The following is an 18,039-nucleotide window of genomic DNA, read 5'->3' on the forward strand; positions in this document are numbered from 1 at the left end:
TTATTCAATTTAAGTTGAACTGTGAAAATTATGTGGATCGTGCATTTGAGGATAAATTCACCACTCTGTCCATAGTCCAAAATGCTTAGAGGACGACGTGCAAACATTGGCCGCAGACATCCAAGCCAGCAGCCAGTATATTCACAAAACTTAAGCGAAGAAAGACAAATGAGCACATGGAGATCATTGGCATCATGCAATCGCTTGGCATTCCAATATGACCCCACTGCGAACTACAGTGATAATGAAAATTTAGATATTGGACCAATGGCGACTATATACCGATATTGCAGTGCGTTAAAGTTTAAAAGAGAAACGGCTGGATTGTGCTGCGCAAGTGGAAAAGTAAAACTGGAAAAGTGTTAAATCACCATCTTTCTATACTTCCATATATTTGAAAAATGTTGCAACATTGACTTTTATGTTGTTAAATTGTGTTGACCAGCGAAGCGGACACAGGACCTCTAGTTTATTATATTTTGTTTGTTTTTTTATTTAATTTCAGGGTAAAGTGTTAAGTGTAAATGTTGCGAATAAAGTGGTTGCGGTGATTATCTTACTTCAAGAAGACGAAAGATTGCAGTGCAGATCAAGGAGCTAACTGAGTAAGTACCAATCTGAAAAGATTTATTTATGATAATCTCATAATTATTTAAGTAGTTGTTACATTAAGTTGGAAAATGCTTAACTTGGGAAGTATTTGGGAGAGTTAATATCTGTCTATTTAAATATAAACTGATTTAATTGGGCCGTGGTAAAGGCGGGATTTCTCTTCGTTTTTCTTCGATATACTCTATATGCAGGGCCGGAGAAACAGTTTTGAGTGGGGTGATGACCTCACAAATTTTCAATACCCCCAAAATCGGATTTTCTGTTTTTTCCCCCCTTTCGAAATTTGCACAAAATGGATTTGCAGAAAAATTATCAGATCCCAGCACTTTTAGGCGCATAACCTTTCTAATTTTTATTCGATTTACAAGTGGCATATCGCCCTTATGCATTTTGATCGACTACAAGGGTATATAAGCTTCGGCTTGCCGAAGCTAGCTTTCTTGTTTTTATTTATTTATTTATAAAGAGCTAACAAATGAAAATGATTTCTAAAGCCATTTATCACAAAGGACGTGATTTATATATTTTTTTTTCGATCTTTCCTATGGCAGCTATATGATAGAGTTATCCGATTTTGATAAAATTTAATTCGAAATTCGAAAGTAGTTAATAAACACCATATGAAAGAAACCAAGTCGATCCGATCAAAAACAACAGAGTAAGAATTTTATTTTATCAATCTCTCGTATGGGAGCTATCCGATATAGTCGGCCGATCCGGCTCGTTCCGACTTATATACTGCGTGCAATAACTACACAACTTTTGGGAAAGTTTCAGTAAGATAGCTTTAAAACTGAGAGACAAGTAAACAAACAGACGGACCGCCGGACAGACGGACAGACGTACGGACGGATTTCGATTCAAATCGTGGTGCTGATCAAGAATTTGTATACTTTATAGGGTCTGAGGTGCCTCCTTCACTGCGTTGCAAACTTCTGACTGAAATTATAACACCCTTTGCTCTGCAAGGGTATAAATATAATATTAAAAAATATAAAGTTTTCTAATGACTCTTGAATTTCAAATTTAATTTTATCAAAACCAACGACTATATATATCTTTCGCATGAACAATCTTCGCAAATACAGAAACTTCATAGAAAAAACGACAGAGCTTCGATGTTGTAGTACTTGATTCGACATATTTGATTACTGCAAGGGTATATACGTATATAGCTCCTTTCTTGTTTTATAGTTGTTATTAGCTGTAAGCAATGGAGTAATCTCTTCAAACCTACCTATTCTGGCTATCCTTTTTATAAAGGCTTTATTAAATGATATATTTGGGTTATAAGAACATGAACATTTTTTGTTGTAGGGGATATTCAAATAAATTAATCATTTTACAGTAGTTATGTCACGAGTTAGTTTTAACCTGGTTTGAGAAAATAACGATTTAATTGGGCACTCATGTATTAAAGCACGTGCTCTGATATGCAATGCCAAATTCAATTAACATACATCAATTTTGGTGGAAAAGTTAATTTAATTAAAAGCAGCATTCAACAGTCAAATATTTTGAATAGCTTTACATTCTCGTGGAAATATTGGGGTGAATCTCTGACACAAGAACTACGCAGGCGTAGTGTGTTGGAAACGCCTCTTGGTATTGGGAAAGTTTTACCTCATTGGCCTGTTTCTACGTCAGTGTATATAAATTCTCGTTCTTTTGTGGTGTTTTCTTTGTCCTTGTTCCCTTATTGGCTGCCATTTGACTAAGGGTATTTGGTATTTAAGATGTTTCAAGTCTGCATCTGATTTGGTCTCTCACTACCGCGTTGTCAATATCAACAAAAAGTGTGCTTCATATTCAGTTTTCAAAGCTATTTCGTGATGCGATATTCTAGTCCTCAGAGAAAAACGCGCCAGTCTCACAATTTTAAATAATATTTTGTGAAAACCTCGTTACATCGGAGCAAAACAATGTCATTTCGAAGGACTATGAGTGTTATAAAAATATAGAAAACGATGATATGGAAAAATATCATACGCAAAATGTATGATCTAAGAATGTACCCTGTAGGACTTTAAAGCAAAAAACACCTAATCCTGAAGCAAGGTGTTTTCACGCAAACATAAACCATAAATTAAAATATAACAAATCGCAATAAAAGCGATTTTTATGTGACTTATTATTAAAAATCGTATATCTCCATACTTTATACCAACTCGATAAATTTCGCTTCAAGCTTTTCGCCCTGTTTTATGTAATAAGAAAGAGGTTACAAGCCCTAAAAGTAATCCTTACGTACAGGAAATTCAAATAAAAATGACATCGGTAAGTGACCAGAAGCAGAAGTCTAAGTAATAAAGAATTTCGAATCGAACCAAAAACGGCTTGAGTGTATACATATATAAATTGTCATAGTTTATAATTTTGGTTTGTGTACCTCTCATATTGCATTTATGTCACATCTTTACATCGCAGTAAAGAAGAAATTTTCAACCAAAAAGGCTTTCTTGAAATAATAATAATTTATTAAAAACAAGAAAGGGAGCTAGCCTCAGCCAGCCGAAGCTTATATACCCTACCTACGTCGAACAAAATACACAAAGGCTAAACAACATCGAAGTTATGACTATTATTATACCCTAGCAGAGCAAAGGGTATTATAATTTAGGCCAGAAGGCAGTGAAGTAGTAGACACCTCAGACCCCAGAAAGTACATATATTCTTGATCAGCATCACGATCTGAATCGAAATACGTCTGTCCGTCTGTGCGTCTGTCCATCTATCCTCCTGCCCGTTTCTATACAATCTGGATGAAACTTTCCCAAAAGTAGTTAGTTATTGCACGCAGTATATAAGTCGGAACGGCCGGATCGGCCGATTATGTCGGATAGCTCCCATACGAGAGAAAATAAAAAAACTTAATATTTTGAAAATCCTGCTTGTGGGATTAAATTATCCGATTTTGATAAAATTTAATCCAAAACTCAATAATAGTTAGAAAACGCAATCTGGAAAAAATCAAGTCAATCTGATCAAAAACAACGGCGTTTTGCAAAGCAAAAGGATATTCTAATTTCCGTCAGAAGTTTGCAACGCAGTGAAGGAGACACCTCAGACCCCATAAAGTATATATATTCTTGATCAGCGTCACCATCTGAATCGAAATATGTCTGAAAAAAAAACACCGGTAGCACTCCGGGAGTGCCGGCAGAAGTGAAAACTCTTCAATATTAACGTTGTGTTTAATTAGAAGTATAAAAGTACTATCATTTATGAGAGAGGTAGAATACAATGTTTATTTATTGCGCTATCGTACACAAATATGGCAATTTATATGTTGTTATTTATAATATTATATCGTTATTTATATATTACATTAAATTTTATATCTCAGAAAAATCAACTTCCATCCATAATTTCGACGACTTTTACACCATCGTTATTATCAGAATCATCATCGCAAATTTTTGCAACTGATACAATTGGTTTATGATAACTGAAGTAAGAAACAAGCAGTTTTGATTCGAACCTATTTAAGTGTAAGTACAAGCATGGTACAACTACACAAGGTAGTCCCGTCGGCTCGTTACTCCCCTATCGACACTACAATTAGAGCGAGAGAAAGAGTGTTTTCCTACGAAAACCAGAGCGTTCGGGTCGATAGGGGAGTGAACCCGAACAATTCTGCTGCCGACGGGACTACCTTGTATAATTGCACCATGAGTACAAGGTAGTCTCGTCGGCTTTTTTTTCCCCTATTGGGCACTACAATGAGTGCGAGTGAGAGGGTGTTTTCCCGTAAGTGCGAAAGAAACAGAACAAGATGATGTCGTTTACCCTTATGCTGTGCACGGGGCTTAAAAAGGACTGTTATATGACCATGAGTATTAATTTTTCCGAAATTTTCGGTTTTTACACAAAGCTGCCCTTCAGGACTCGCTCCCATATTGTTCACATTTCAAAATATTTTTCTGCAATATTACATGTTACTCCTTGTATGTGCTTGCTGCAATAATTGCAACAAGTATTTTTCACAAGCACACAAGGGTTAACATTTTGCAGCCGACGAGACTACCTTGTATAATTGTACCATGACTCAGGCACGGTAGAAAGAGTGGGAGATACTATTTCCTCTCCCTTCCCCTTGATCTTACGCTTTTTCGATCAGCATAACGGGACCCTGACGCGAGTTTGAAAGTTTTTACCCATACAAAAAAAGTGCTCAGCGCCGCTAAGAAAGTTTTCACTTCAAAAACGCCATCTGGAAGAAATCAAATCAATTCGACGAAAAACATCGTCTTCCTTTATTTTTTTGACCTCTTGTTTGGGAGCTGTCCGATATAGTCGGCCGATCCGGCTCGTTCCGACTTATATACTGCGTGCAATAACTACACACCTTTTGGTACAGTTTCAGCACGATAGCTTTAAAACTGAGAGACTAGTTTGCGTAGAAACGGACAGACGGACAGACAGACAGACGTACCTGCGTATTTGGATTCTGATCGTGATGCTGATCAAGAATATATATACTTTATCGGGCCTGAGGTGTCTCCTTCACTGCGTTGCAAACTTTTGACTGAAATTATAATACCCTATTGCTCTGCGAGGGTATACAAATAGTAATAGTTTCGATGTTGTTTGGCCCTTATGCATTTTGATCGACATATTTGATGACTGCAAGGGTATATAAGCTTCGGCTGGTCGAAGCTAGCTTCCTTTCTTGTTTTTCAAATTAAATACTGCGTGCAATGACTACGCACCTTTTGGTTAAGTTACAGAAAGAAAGTTTTAAAACTTTGAAACTAGCTTACATATAAATAGGCAGACGAACAGAGGAAAGATGTAAACGTTTAGATCGATTTAGATGCTGATTAGGAGTTATCGAGTCTTAAATTACTACATATATCCTTTCCAAGGGAATAATTTCAAATGGAAAACATAACTACTATACTGTATACATTATTGCTGCCGTCGTTAGAATCAAGCTTACAACAGAGAAAACTTGTGTTGCTTTAGAATACAAGTGTCATGCGTTTTATTATTGAAATCTAAATGGAAGTAGGAAAATATTTTGCGACATCTGACTAAAATATTTCTCCCCTTGGACAACATTTTTACATTGGGTGAAGCCGATGCAAGCTTTATTCTAGTTATTTGTGATCATCTAGCAGATTAGATTAAGGAACGTAGAATATAGAATTGTGGATAACCCATACATTATCCACTTACCTCTATACTTTGGAAACTAAATCAAAAAGAACGCCATTAGGGAATCGGCACTTGAAATCAGTTATTGTTTCTGTGACTGCGAGCTTTTAGTCTGAAAAGCAAAACTAATTAGACAAGGTAAACTCAATTATCCGCACATTTCATTTCCAAATGTTAATCGCCAAGCAATTTAACCCAATTAAATATACATGATGTTATACGTGTAAACAAAAGGCCAACGCTGAGCCCGGCACCGGCACCAGCAGCGACAAGCTGTGTAATAAAGTTTGTCCGCCCTTAAATAGAACACCTATTATTTGCCTGTTGACAGTAACCACTCAAGCGAATTATTGCCAACTCATCAGTGGGCATTTTAGTCTATTTTTTATCTACCCCAGCGCATCTACATTTGTATTCACGTTCGTCAAATGGCATATGCTTCTGAAATCCACCCCCGGGCCTTTCGAAACGTAATCGTTTTCGATTTTAATAGGCCCTCGTGCATGTACAATTGGATGACTGTAGACGAGTGTACTCTTCCCATTTGAAATATGAAACCTGTACAAGCAATAGAAGTGAAAGTCAATGGCACTCCCTGTCCAAACAAACACTCAAATTAATTAGGGATAATTGAATTTATGCTCAAAACGCGCTTTTATTGCCAAGTTTCGAGATTATAGTATTTTCTTTACCCTTTTTAATAAGCAAGTGTAATCGTTTAGTTTTCTCTATACCTCAATTCAATAACTTATCTTATGTTATACAAAATACAACTAAGCAAAACAAAGGATTTTAATATCCTTATAGAAATAAAATTTTAGGATTGCTACCACCCCATAAAGTGAATATATTTTCAATTAGCATCACCTTTCTTGTAGATATAGACATCTTAGACTAGAGATGTATAGTAATTCGCTTATTTATTAACAAGAAAGTTATCAAATATGTCGAACAAAATAAACAAAGGCTGAACAACATCGAATCTATGTCGGTGTTTCTATTAATTTTCCATATTTTCGAAAAATATTTATTATGGCAACTGTATGATATATTATATTCGTCCGATTTAAAAAAATTTTTGTTTTAATTCAAAAGTCTAATTTCCAAAAATCATGATTATCTGATGAAAAACAACATTTCATTTTATTCCCGTTAATTCTATATAGATTTATTCCACGAGATTTTTAGAACATAAGCTTTCTTAACTACCCTTGATTCGAGAAAAAAAATTTCATAAAAATCTGACAATTCTATAAGACAGCTACCATAGAAACGATCGAAAAATCTATATAGAATTAAAGGAAATAAAACTACTACATCGTTGTTTTTCATCAAACAAGCATATTTATTGAATTATAGTGTTTCCTAATGAATCTTTATTTTCGAATTAAATTTCATAAAAACCGAACGACAATATCTAAACTATATACTACTATATAAACTTGTTTCTTGTTTTCCATTATTTCTGTATACATTTTTCGATCTTTCCTATGGCAGTTATATGGTTTAGTTATTCAATTTTGATAACATTATAATACCCTCTGCAAGGGTATAAATATTATATAAATATAACATTGTTTAAGTATACTCCCAAAACAAAGTTTTAGTCTTGTATTTACAAACAACCCTGCAAAAAATGCGCTAACCTAAGGCTCTCGTTCCAGAATACTCATTTTCCGCCGAATGTCTGAGTACATCTGCCAGATTGTTAACAATCTGCCGTTTTTCTAAATACTAATATAATTTTGTCATTATTTACCTCACTGGTTTGTAATTCGTTCCACCCTCGGTTTCCCTTCCCGTTGAGGAATCCCTTAATCATTTGTTCCCTTTCTGTTGGCAATTTAAGCGTGGGCATGCCGTAACAAAGGCATTAAGCTTAACAATCTGTACTTTATAACTTTTTGCTAACCTTATTATCTCTAACGAAATGGTCTCTAGGGACAGGCTCCTTTCAATTATGCCATTCACACGCATTCTTTAATTGAATAAGGGAGTTTTCACATAAGAAGTGAGAGTTCTGATTCCAATTTATGTTGAATAAATTTGTAGTAAAAGGTAATACATATGTATATGTATATATAAGGCTAACATCACATTTTGATGTTGTTATTTTGTTAACGTGCTATAAAAACGAACGTTGAATCTTAAAAACAGTTAACAGTTATTTTCTAAAATCTTTGATATCAAAAGGTCTCCTGTTATTTGTTCAAGGCCACTATCTTACACTTCTCAAATTATTTATGTCTTGTATCGATTTTATTATGGAAGTTCAAATTTCCATTATACCTACGTTCTTACAAATATATTGTTGTAATATATCTGTATCTGTATATCTGTATCTACATTAACTAGTCTCTTACTTTTAACGCCATCTCTATCTTGCACGCAGCTTATAGGTCAGAACGGGGCGGATCGAGCGACTATATCGGATAGCTTCCATAAAAGAGATTGAAAAAACAAGAAAGGAAGCTAGCTTTGACGAGCCGAAGCTTATATACCCTTGCAGCCATCAAATATTTCCCACAAAATACATAAATTTTTACCAACATCATAGCTATGACGATTTGTTTATTAACTTTCTATATTTTCGGCGATTGTTCATATGGCAGCTATTTGATACAGTGGTCCGATTTTTATACCCTTGCAGAGGGTATTATAATTTCAGTCACCTCGCCCCATAAAGTACATAAATTCTGGATCAGCATACTAGCTTCCTTTCCTGTTTAATTATTTTATTTCTTTAAAATTATTTTAATATATTTCGTTCCTGATTTCTCATCAAAGTATTTCATTTTGTTTCTTCTAGTGCTTGCTAAACAAATTTCCTTTATCACTCCAACCGGAAGCATAGGGCCTCTACAACTTATAGTGGATTCAATAATCATTGGTATTTTCGATCGAACTGGTGATTAGCCAGAAGCGGCTTACCCTAGTGGTGGGGTTGCCTAATCTAATTTGTGTTGTTATTGTTAAGTGAGCGGTAGGGCATAGAAGTGATGGAGTTTGGAAAAGGAGACCGTTTCTTTTTGTCGGGGAGCCTGGGAATCGAACCCAGGTCTTCTCGGTTCGGAAAGCAGCGCTCTACTTGCTGGTCCACCGACTCCCCCAATATACCTACATATACAGGCGACAGCCTAATTTATTATATATAAGCACATCGGTTCTTGTCTGAAAAGATGGCTCGAATAAGTTTAAGGGCGCCAAACCACTTAAAGCAGGACAAATGTTTCCTCGGGGAATTAATTGCTACGTGCTCGGCTTTATTATTTGTATGTCTTTTAAGAAAAATTTCAATTGAGAAAAGAATCTAAGCCCTTTTCTAAAATAATCTTACCTAATATTCTATAAAATTGCACGATTTTATTTTTGAATTAAAAAAAAACAAGAAAGGAAGCTAGCTTCGGCAAGCCGAAGCTTATATACCCTTGCAGTCATTAAACATATCGAACAAAATACATAAAGGCTAACAACATCGAAGCTATGACGACTTTTCTATTAATTTTCCATATTTTCGACTATTGTTCATATGGCAGCTATATGATATAGTCGTCCGATTTTGATGAAATTTTTTTCTCGGTTCAAGGGTAGTTCATAAAGTCGATGTTGTAAAAATCATGCTCGTGGAATAAAAAACAACAACGTTGTGATTATTTTGCCATTATTTCTATATATATTTTTAGATCTTTCCTATGGCAGCTATATGATAGGGTTATTCGATTTTGATAAAATTTAATCCGAAATTTAATACCCGTTAGAAAACGCCATCTTGAAGAATTCAAGTCGATCTGATCAAAAACAACGGCGTAATAATTTTTTATCCTTTATTTTTTTTAACCTCTTGTATGGGAGCTATCCGATATAGTCGGCCGATCCGGCTCGTTCCGACTTATATACTGCGTGCAATAACTACACATCTTTTGGGAAAGTTTCAGCAATATAGCTTTAAAACTGAGAGACTAGTTTAGGCAGAAACGGACAGGAGGACAGACGGACAGACGGACAGACGGACAGACGGACAGACAGACAGACGGACAGACGTACAGATGTATTTCGACTCAGATCGTGATGCTGATCAAGAATATATATACTTTATGGGGTCTGAGGTGTCTCCTTCACTGCGTTGCAAACTTCTGGCCAAAATTATAATACCCTTTGCTCTGCAAGGGTATAAAAAACATTTTAATATAAAATCTAAGAGGTGTTTTATTTTTAGTTTGTCCAATTTTCGACGATTGTTCATATAACAGACATATGATAAAGTCGTCCGGTTTAAATGAAATTTAGTTCAAAATCCGCCAAAAAAAATTTGAAAATCTGAAAACATAATGGTTTTGATTTTGATTATTATAATAATGTTGAACATCGTGAAAAAATCTGGAATAATTAAAGTTAACTATTTCAGGTAAGCTCCGTTTTGCTGTACGGAGTGCCAATTGTGTCGTTGTACATCGAGAACCAGGAGCGCCTCTGCCTTGCACAGATCTCGAATACTTTACTAAAGCAATTCAGTTACAATGAGATACATAACAGAAGGGTTGCGCTTGGCATCACATGTGTCCAGTGTACCCCCGTGCAATTGGAGATTTTAAGAAGAGCTGGTGCCATGCCAGTGAGTTCCCGACGCTGTGGAATGATAACGCGAAGAGAAGCGGAGCGACTGTGTAAGAGTTTCCTGGGCGATAACACACCGCCGCGACTTCCAGACGATTTCGCATTCAACGTCCAGCACAAATGTGCTTGGGGCTGCCGCGGATCATTCCTACCTTCTCGATACAACTCGTCAAGGGCAAAGTGTATAAAATGTTCATATTGCGGAATGTTTTTCTCGCCAAATAAGTTTATTTTCCATTCGCATCGCATAACAACTAATGACCGGTATGTTCAGCCCGATGCGGCGAACTTCAATTCCTGGCGTCGGCACATGACACTAAGTGGAAATGCCTACGATGAGAAAATTATTCATGCCTGGGAAGATGTCAAGGCAATGTTTAATGGTGGCACTAGAAAACGACTTGTTAGCAGCACCATTAGTAATATAAACCAAGGCTCGCCAACGTCACCATCGTCCGTTCCTGGAATTGGCGGAAGTTCCTGCAGTTCACCAACGAACTTCGAAAAAGATGTCAAGGACAGTGAATGCGAAAGGTGAGAATCAAAAAGTTTATAGAAACAAAGTGCCTACATCAAATGTGCGATCGTTGATATTTGTGTAGAAACTCATATTGGTCATCAGATGATTTTTTACTGGTCCGTCCGTCTGTGTTTATTTTCAATAAATATATGAAATTTTCAGAAATTCTTTTTTAAAACAAGAAAGGAAGCTAGATTCAGCGAGTTGAAGGTTATATACCTACCCTTGCAGTCATCAATTATATCTAGCAAAATACACAAAAGCTAAACAGCATTGAAGCTATGACGATTTTTCTGTTGATTTTCTATATTTTCGATGATTGCACATATGACAGCTACATATATGAGATATAGTCATCCGATTTTAATAAAATTTAATTCGAGATTCAAGAGTCATTAGAAAACTCTATATTCTAAAAATCATGATTGTCTGATAAAAAACAACGATGTTACAATTTTATTTTCGTTAATTCTATATAGATTTTTTGTTCTTTCCCATGACAGCTATGTGATATACATAGTTTTTCGATTTTTATGATTTTTTTTCCTTGTTTAAAGGGTAGGTAAACAACTTGAAATTCTAAAAATCATGTCAATATGATAGGAAACAACAACGTTATGGCAGTTATATGAAATTATCCGATTATCCGACGTACAGACGTACAAACGTATTTCGATGCAGATCGCGATGCAGATCGCGATGCTGATCAAGAAGATATATACTTTATGGGGTCTGAGGTGTCTCCTTCACTGCGTTGCAAACTTCTGACTGAAATTATAATATCCTCTGCAGGGCTATAAAAAATGACATCATCGTTGTTTTTCACTAGACTGTAAAGGTGCAGTCTGACCGCCATACTCATATTATTTACTCGTTGTCCTAGTTAAGCAACAGATCATCATCATTTAAGAAAATAAATTTTTTCGAAATTTTCATGGACTCCCCCTGTTGGGTCAGTAAGCTTTTTTACTAACCGTTACCTTGTGCCCAAGTAAATAAAAAACGCACAAATTTTAGATTTAAATTGCACTTATTTATTACTGGCACCAAGGCCTTAAATTCACAGAGTTATTGTTTGTTGGTTTGAATTAGGCAGGCAGACCGAATTGTCTGTGCCTTTTTCTCAACGAAAAGGGATTTGTAGCAGGCAGACCGATTTGTCTATGCCTTTAGCGAAAGTATATAGACGCGAGAGATTTTAGCAAGCGATCAGCGTTCGTGCCTTCTTGTAAGCGAGTACAAATCGAATTAGTAAAGATATGTTGGGCAGGCAGACCGATTTGTCTGTGCCTTAAACGTCGCGAAGAGTATACAGCCGAAGAGAATATAGGCAGGCGATCAGCGACCGTGCCTTCTATGAGCGTGTACAAATTCGAACTGGGATGAAGCTTGCCGTGGACTAAGGCCAGGAAGCGATAAGCGAAAGAGTGCAAAAGTAGTTAGAAATGACGATTAGAACAGTGTTGCCGCGCAGGGCAAATAGCAAAGGAGAACATCGAGAATTTCGTTTTACGTTACGATTTGAAATTAGTGGTTTGATTTAGGCTGCGGCATGACCGAACATACCCCCCCTGTTGGAAGACCAGGGCTTTCAACCAGATCCAGCTTCGGCAGCACGCACAGCTTGCGGACAGCCCTTCGAGAGATTCGAGCCACACGAGCAACTCCATCAGATCCAGGCACCAATTCCATGATCCTGGCTAATGGCCATTTAAATGGAGGCAGAGTGAAGACGACCTCGTTGATTTGTAGCACAGGTTTGGGAGTGCGCCACTTTGACCGTTGCTGTAACAGGGTCAAGTACTCTTCACGACACCGTGACCAGAAGATTTGTTGGAAGTAGGAAATTCTCTGCCAGCGGTCCAAACGATTGAAGTTCAGCTTTGTGACGTCAGGCTCAGAGTACAACACCAGTGGAACTGTGCCAAGAAAGTGTGCAGAAGTTAGCGCCTCAAGATCTGCCGGATTCTCTGAAAGAGGGAGTAAAGGCCGTGGATGAGTTTACAATCGCCGCAATGTGGCAAATGAGAGTGCGCAATTCATCGAACGATAATAACGATGGGCCAACAGAACGGTAGAAATGAAATTTGGCCGTTTTTACTGCAGCCTCCCAGAGACCTCCAAAGTGAGGTGAACGAGGGGAAATAAAACGCCACTCAATCGAATCTTCAATCGCTCGAATGTGGGGGCTCGATAAGAACAGATTCTTCAGCTCAGTTAGCTCGTTCTTGGCTCCAACGAAGTTCGTGGCATTATCCGACCACATTCGGACAGGTTTGCCTCTAGTGAGAATAAACCGCTTCAGTGCTCCCAAAAATGCTTGTGTCGAAAGATCCTGGACAAGCTCTAGATGGATCGCTTTCGTCGCGAAACAGATGAAAACGCAGACGTACGTTTTCACAGGCACCTTGCTTCGAACTCCGGTTTTGTAATAAAATGGACCGCAGAAGTCCAGACCAGTAACCATGAACGTAGACGTGGCGTTTACACGATCCTTGGGCAAGTCAGCCATTATGTGTTGAGAAAGCTGTGGTTTGGCACGAAAGCAAATGACGCATTTTGACGTTGCAGCTGACACTGTTTTCCGGCCACCTATCGGCCAAAACTGAAGGCGCATGTGAGCGAGCAGAGCTCGTGGACCAGAATGCAAGTTCCTCCGATGCAAGTCCAGTATAATGGCACGTGTAACTGGATGCTGGCGTGGCAGTATGACAGGATGCTGCGCATTGTAATCCAAGGACGAATTCTGTAGACGGCCACCAACTCGGATCAGACCGAGGCTATCGATGAATGGCAATAGAGAGGACAACGGGCTGGATGATGAAATTTGCTGCTTAGAATGCAGTCTCCAGTAGTCATCAGCCAGGTTGCTCATTTGGATACATCTGATGAGCATCTGAGTGCCCATTTTGACATCTTCGACGGCAAGACCAGGACGTCTTATACGGTGTGCAAATTTGTATACATATCCAAAGGTGTGGGTCATCTTTTGCCAGGAATTCAAAACCTTGCGCCTTTAAGTCAGATCCACTTCGGTAGAGACGCCAATCAAAATGCGCTTTCTGAGCTCGGGCAGAGTCTTCACAGGCAAACAAGATTCAGGCCAATCGTGCTGATTATTGAGAAGAAAAGCTGGGCCTCTGAACCAAAGGGCAGATTCGAGAAGCTCAGTCGGGGAAGCACCTCTTGACAAGATGTCGGCAGGATTACAGTCAGTCGGTACATAGCGCCAATTCATGCCACTGGATAGCTCTTGAATTAAGGAAATTCGATTAGCAATAAATACTTGGAAACGTGAAGGTTCATCGCTTATCCATGATAAAGCTACAGCAGAAACGATGAGCTTCATGTTGCGTACGTCCCGCATCAGTTGCGCTAGTATCAAAGCAGTGCAGAACTCCAATAGCAAAGCCTATAGCATATGCAATGAACCCGCGCACAAACGATTTGTCGCCGCTGCAAAACGTTCAAAGCGGGAACGAAGGCACAAAGCGAAAACGAAAATGCACTTTACGATGCGCGGGGGCGGGCGTGTGCGAGACTCTAGCGAAGTTTATGTTGCGCTTATGTTCTGCTGTTATGTAAATGGTTCGAATTTCTATTGGTGGGTCAGTAAGCTTTTTTACTAACCGTTACCTTGTGCCCAAGTAAATAAAAAACGCACAAATTTTAGATTTAAATTGCACTTATTTATTACTGGCACCAAGGCCTTAAATTCACAGAGTTATTGTTTGTTGGTTTGAATTAGGCAGGCAGACCTAATTGTCTGTGCCTTTTTCTCAGCGAAAAGGTATTGTAGCAGGCAGACCGATTTGTCTATGCCTTTAGCGAAAGTTTATAGACGCGAGAGATTTTAGCAAGCGATCAGCGTTCGTGCCTTCTTGTAAGCGAGTACAAATCGAATTAGTAAAGATATGTTGGGCAGGCAGACCTTAAACGTCGCGAAGAGTATACAGCCGAAGAGAATATAGGCAGGCGATCAGCGACCGTGCCTTCTATGAGCGTGTACAAATTCGAACTGGGATGAAGCTTGCCGTGGACTAAGGCCAGGAAGCGATAAGCGAAAGAGTGCAAAAGTAGTTAGAAATGACAATTAGAACAGTGTTGCCGCGCAGGGCAAATAGCAAAGGAGAACATCGAGAATTTGGTTTTACGTTACGATTTGAAATTAGTGGTTTGATTTAGGCTGCGGCATGACCGAACACCCCCCTTACACTTTTTGCAAAATCGGATTTTCCATTTTTTCGTACCTTTTTTTCGGTAAAACCTGCATAAAATGGCCAAAAACGATTTTATCTTGACGGAGAAGGTGTTTTCTTTCATGTTTCTAGAGCTATAACAAAGTTGCATACCAGCTTTTTAAATTTCAGAAAATAAATTGTTTCGAAATTTTTTAATGGACTCCCCTCCTTACACTTTTTGCAAAATCGGATTTTCTATTTTTCCGCCCCATTCAAAATTTGTGCAAAATGGATTTGCAGAAAAAGTATCAGATCCCAGCACTTTTAGGCGCATAACTTTTCTAATTTTTATTCGATTTACAAGTGGCATATCGCCCTTATGCCCTTATCCTTTCTTGTTAATATAGACGTTTATTATAATTAAGCTTTCTTAATGCCGATTTTCAGAAATCCAGAGTCCCCGCAACCAAAGAGATCAATAGATAGTCAGTATAACTACAGTACTGTGGCTGCAGCTGCAGCTGTGGTCGGAGTGACGGCGGTGGCAGCTGCAACAGTGGGTGTACCTTTTAATTTGCATGGCTCTACCGTCTTGTCACCTTTGCATTCTCTTCGCAACGAGCGGGAGCTATCCATAATGCCAATTTCTAGAAACTTTGTAGTGGACTACATGTGGCAGCAGAAGGATCAACATTACCAAGAACAGTATTCGAAAAAACTCATCAGTGGCGACAACAACGAACAAAGCCAGGATTTTGGCTCTTGCCCACGATCGTGGTCTCGACCCGACGCGAATCTCTCATTGTCGACTGTTAATGCGGTTCGACTCTCCGATGAAAGTCCAATCAATATAAAAAACGAGTCCCGTTCATCGCTATGTGGCGTTATGAAAAGCCGTAAGCTGTCTGGAGTTGCAAACAAGGGGCTAACCCTCGCCGAATACAACATTCCTTCGATAATAAACTGCTCTGCATTTAAGCCAGTCGTCGCTTCAACAGCAATTGTATCCACATCTTTATACACGAGATCTAGTGATTCAAAAAGATGCCATTATATTCACCCTGCACAATCAACAAGAACAACAACGGTTCTTACTCATAATAGTATATCGGGTTCTACTCACCAGATAGTGGGTCATGAGGCTTTTTCGCCACTCCTAGAAACAGTGGAATCTAGTTTTGAAAGTAAGTATAATAATAACTTTACGCTGCTTATAATAAAAAATATCGTTTTCAGAAAAGTCTTTAAGTGTAGTCAGAAGTACAGACGATAACGACGATGACGACGAACTGGTGGACATCGAGACAACGGAAGACGAAGGTAAACTTTTAAATCAACATGTTGATGTTCCCCAAACACTTGGCAACACTGTGTCTGAAAGCGAAAGCAGTATTCTTTCCCAGTCAAGCAGTACAAATATTGATGAAGAAGCAGACATCGATATAGATGTCATTTCCACAGATGCCGAAGATCAACTAGATTTTAATGACAATGAATGCTCAACTAAAAATACGAATTCTGTCTCAATGTTTCAATTTGAAAAAAAGAAAACGTCAGGTGTATCTCCAATAAGCAAGCCGTTATTGTGCGAAAACAAATTAAAAAATCCAGAGGTAAGAGAACTACTGAAGGGCTTAATTAAAATAAGTTTATTCTTTTCTTATTCCGAATAAAGATTGTCTCCTTAAAAAAATTTGACAAAAAATATTTATCAACATTTTTTGTTTCAGGATTCAAAAGGATTTAATCAAAAACTTTTAACTCGTCGGAAAAACGATAACACTCAACTGGAGCGAAACCTTTTAAAAAAAGGTGTTCCGAAATTAATTGGCGAGAAATCAAAGTGCTTAGCTGCAAAAGATGTATCCTCCAGCCTGCAAATACAGCAACGGGTTGCCTTTCCAGTATTCTTGAAGTCTCACTTGCACTCGTTCTGTCCACAACAATCTCGGCAGGCAACCTTTAGTCCCAACTCTTTGACGGAGCCCAGCACATGGAGCTATCCAATCGGCAACATTGGACCACTATGTTGTTACGAAACAGCCACAAGTGAAAATTGTCTAGACCTTAAGTAAATTTTTAAAATATAGAAAATCTGAAATGTATTTTAGTTTAAACGCATTTGAGAATATTTTATTATGTACTTTAAAGCTGTTATAAGTTCCGATTTTTTTATGGGTGCCTAAAAATAATTCTAGAACTTGAAAATAAATTTCTTAACAAAATGTGCAAATACTGATTAACAAAAGGTAAGGCTTCAGGGCTACTGGATGTATAGTCAACTTTGATAACATGAAACTTAATTTTTTTATTTTAAGAAATGACAAAGATTAGGTTTCGGTTTAGCAAAAGGGGTTGAATTTATTGATTTAGGTTTTTGTATTTTACTGCTGTTCTCCGCGTCGAAGTTAATGCTCTCCTCGGAGAAAAGAAACTAGGATTGGTTCCGGTCCTGTCTCGAACTAAATCTCTCTAACGAACGAAGGTTCATTCAGACATTCTTTAGAATTATATCATGCAGTGGGTAACCTCTGTGAGGACAGTTGCCCTCTTGGCAGACAGAAAAGAGAACGCCAACATGGAACGGCTCCGCATCTCCACCGCCGACTCTTCAATAGAGCAGAAATGAGCGAGGAATAAGAAGTAACGAAACAAAATTACGATTTATAAGAGGTTCAATATTCTTTGCTTCAAAACAGGCAATTGAAAATATAAATGCAAACAAGTCAGCTGTTGAAACGATGTGGGAAACGATGAAAAAATGAAACGTTCCGATAACGAAACGATGTCAAAGAAATTGTGAAAAACGGAGCACCTAAAACGAAAACGTACGTTTTCGCCCAAAAACGAAAACGAAAAAAAAACTGAAAACCGGAGCCTGCCTGATAATTTCAAATTTGACTAAAATGTGTTTTTACGGATGGACTGTGTGGGAATAAACTGTTAATGACT

The 18,039-nt window shown here is 37.9% G+C and overlaps 1 protein-coding gene across 2 annotated transcripts; it reads left to right on the plus strand.

Moving 5' to 3' along the window:
• Positions 1–2,570: 2,570 nt before the first annotated feature.
• Positions 2,571–17,192, plus strand: LOC108095055. Of its 2 annotated transcripts, none has more exons than XM_017195961.1 (5): positions 2,571–2,889; positions 10,178–10,920; positions 15,535–16,271; positions 16,324–16,700; positions 16,818–17,192. In XM_017195961.1, exons 1-5 carry the CDS (start codon positions 2,881–2,883, stop codon positions 17,160–17,162), a joined length of 2,211 nt encoding a protein of 736 aa, XP_017051450.1. In that variant the 5' UTR covers positions 2,571–2,880; the 3' UTR covers positions 17,163–17,192. The 2 variants fall into 2 exon arrangements, with proteins under 2 accessions (XP_017051450.1, XP_017051451.1); XM_017195962.1 differs by having other exon boundaries at positions 16,324–16,407; positions 16,818–16,935.
• The last annotated feature ends 847 nt before the right edge of the window (positions 17,193–18,039 follow it).

This window comes from Drosophila ficusphila, unplaced genomic scaffold (assembly GCF_018152265.1).
Source record: "Drosophila ficusphila isolate 14025-0441.05 unplaced genomic scaffold, ASM1815226v1 contig_220, whole genome shotgun sequence".
Classification (NCBI taxonomy): Eukaryota; Metazoa; Arthropoda; class Insecta; order Diptera; family Drosophilidae; genus Drosophila; species Drosophila ficusphila.

Coding starts and splice junctions, on each gene's coding strand:
- LOC108095055 (XM_017195961.1), top strand. Junction 10,921..15,534: donor AAGGACAGTGAATGCGAAAG/GTGAGAATCAAA, acceptor GCCGATTTTCAG/AAATCCAGAGTCCCCGCAAC. Junction 16,701..16,817: donor ACAAATTAAAAAATCCAGAG/GTAAGAGAACTA, acceptor TTTTTGTTTCAG/GATTCAAAAGGATTTAATCA.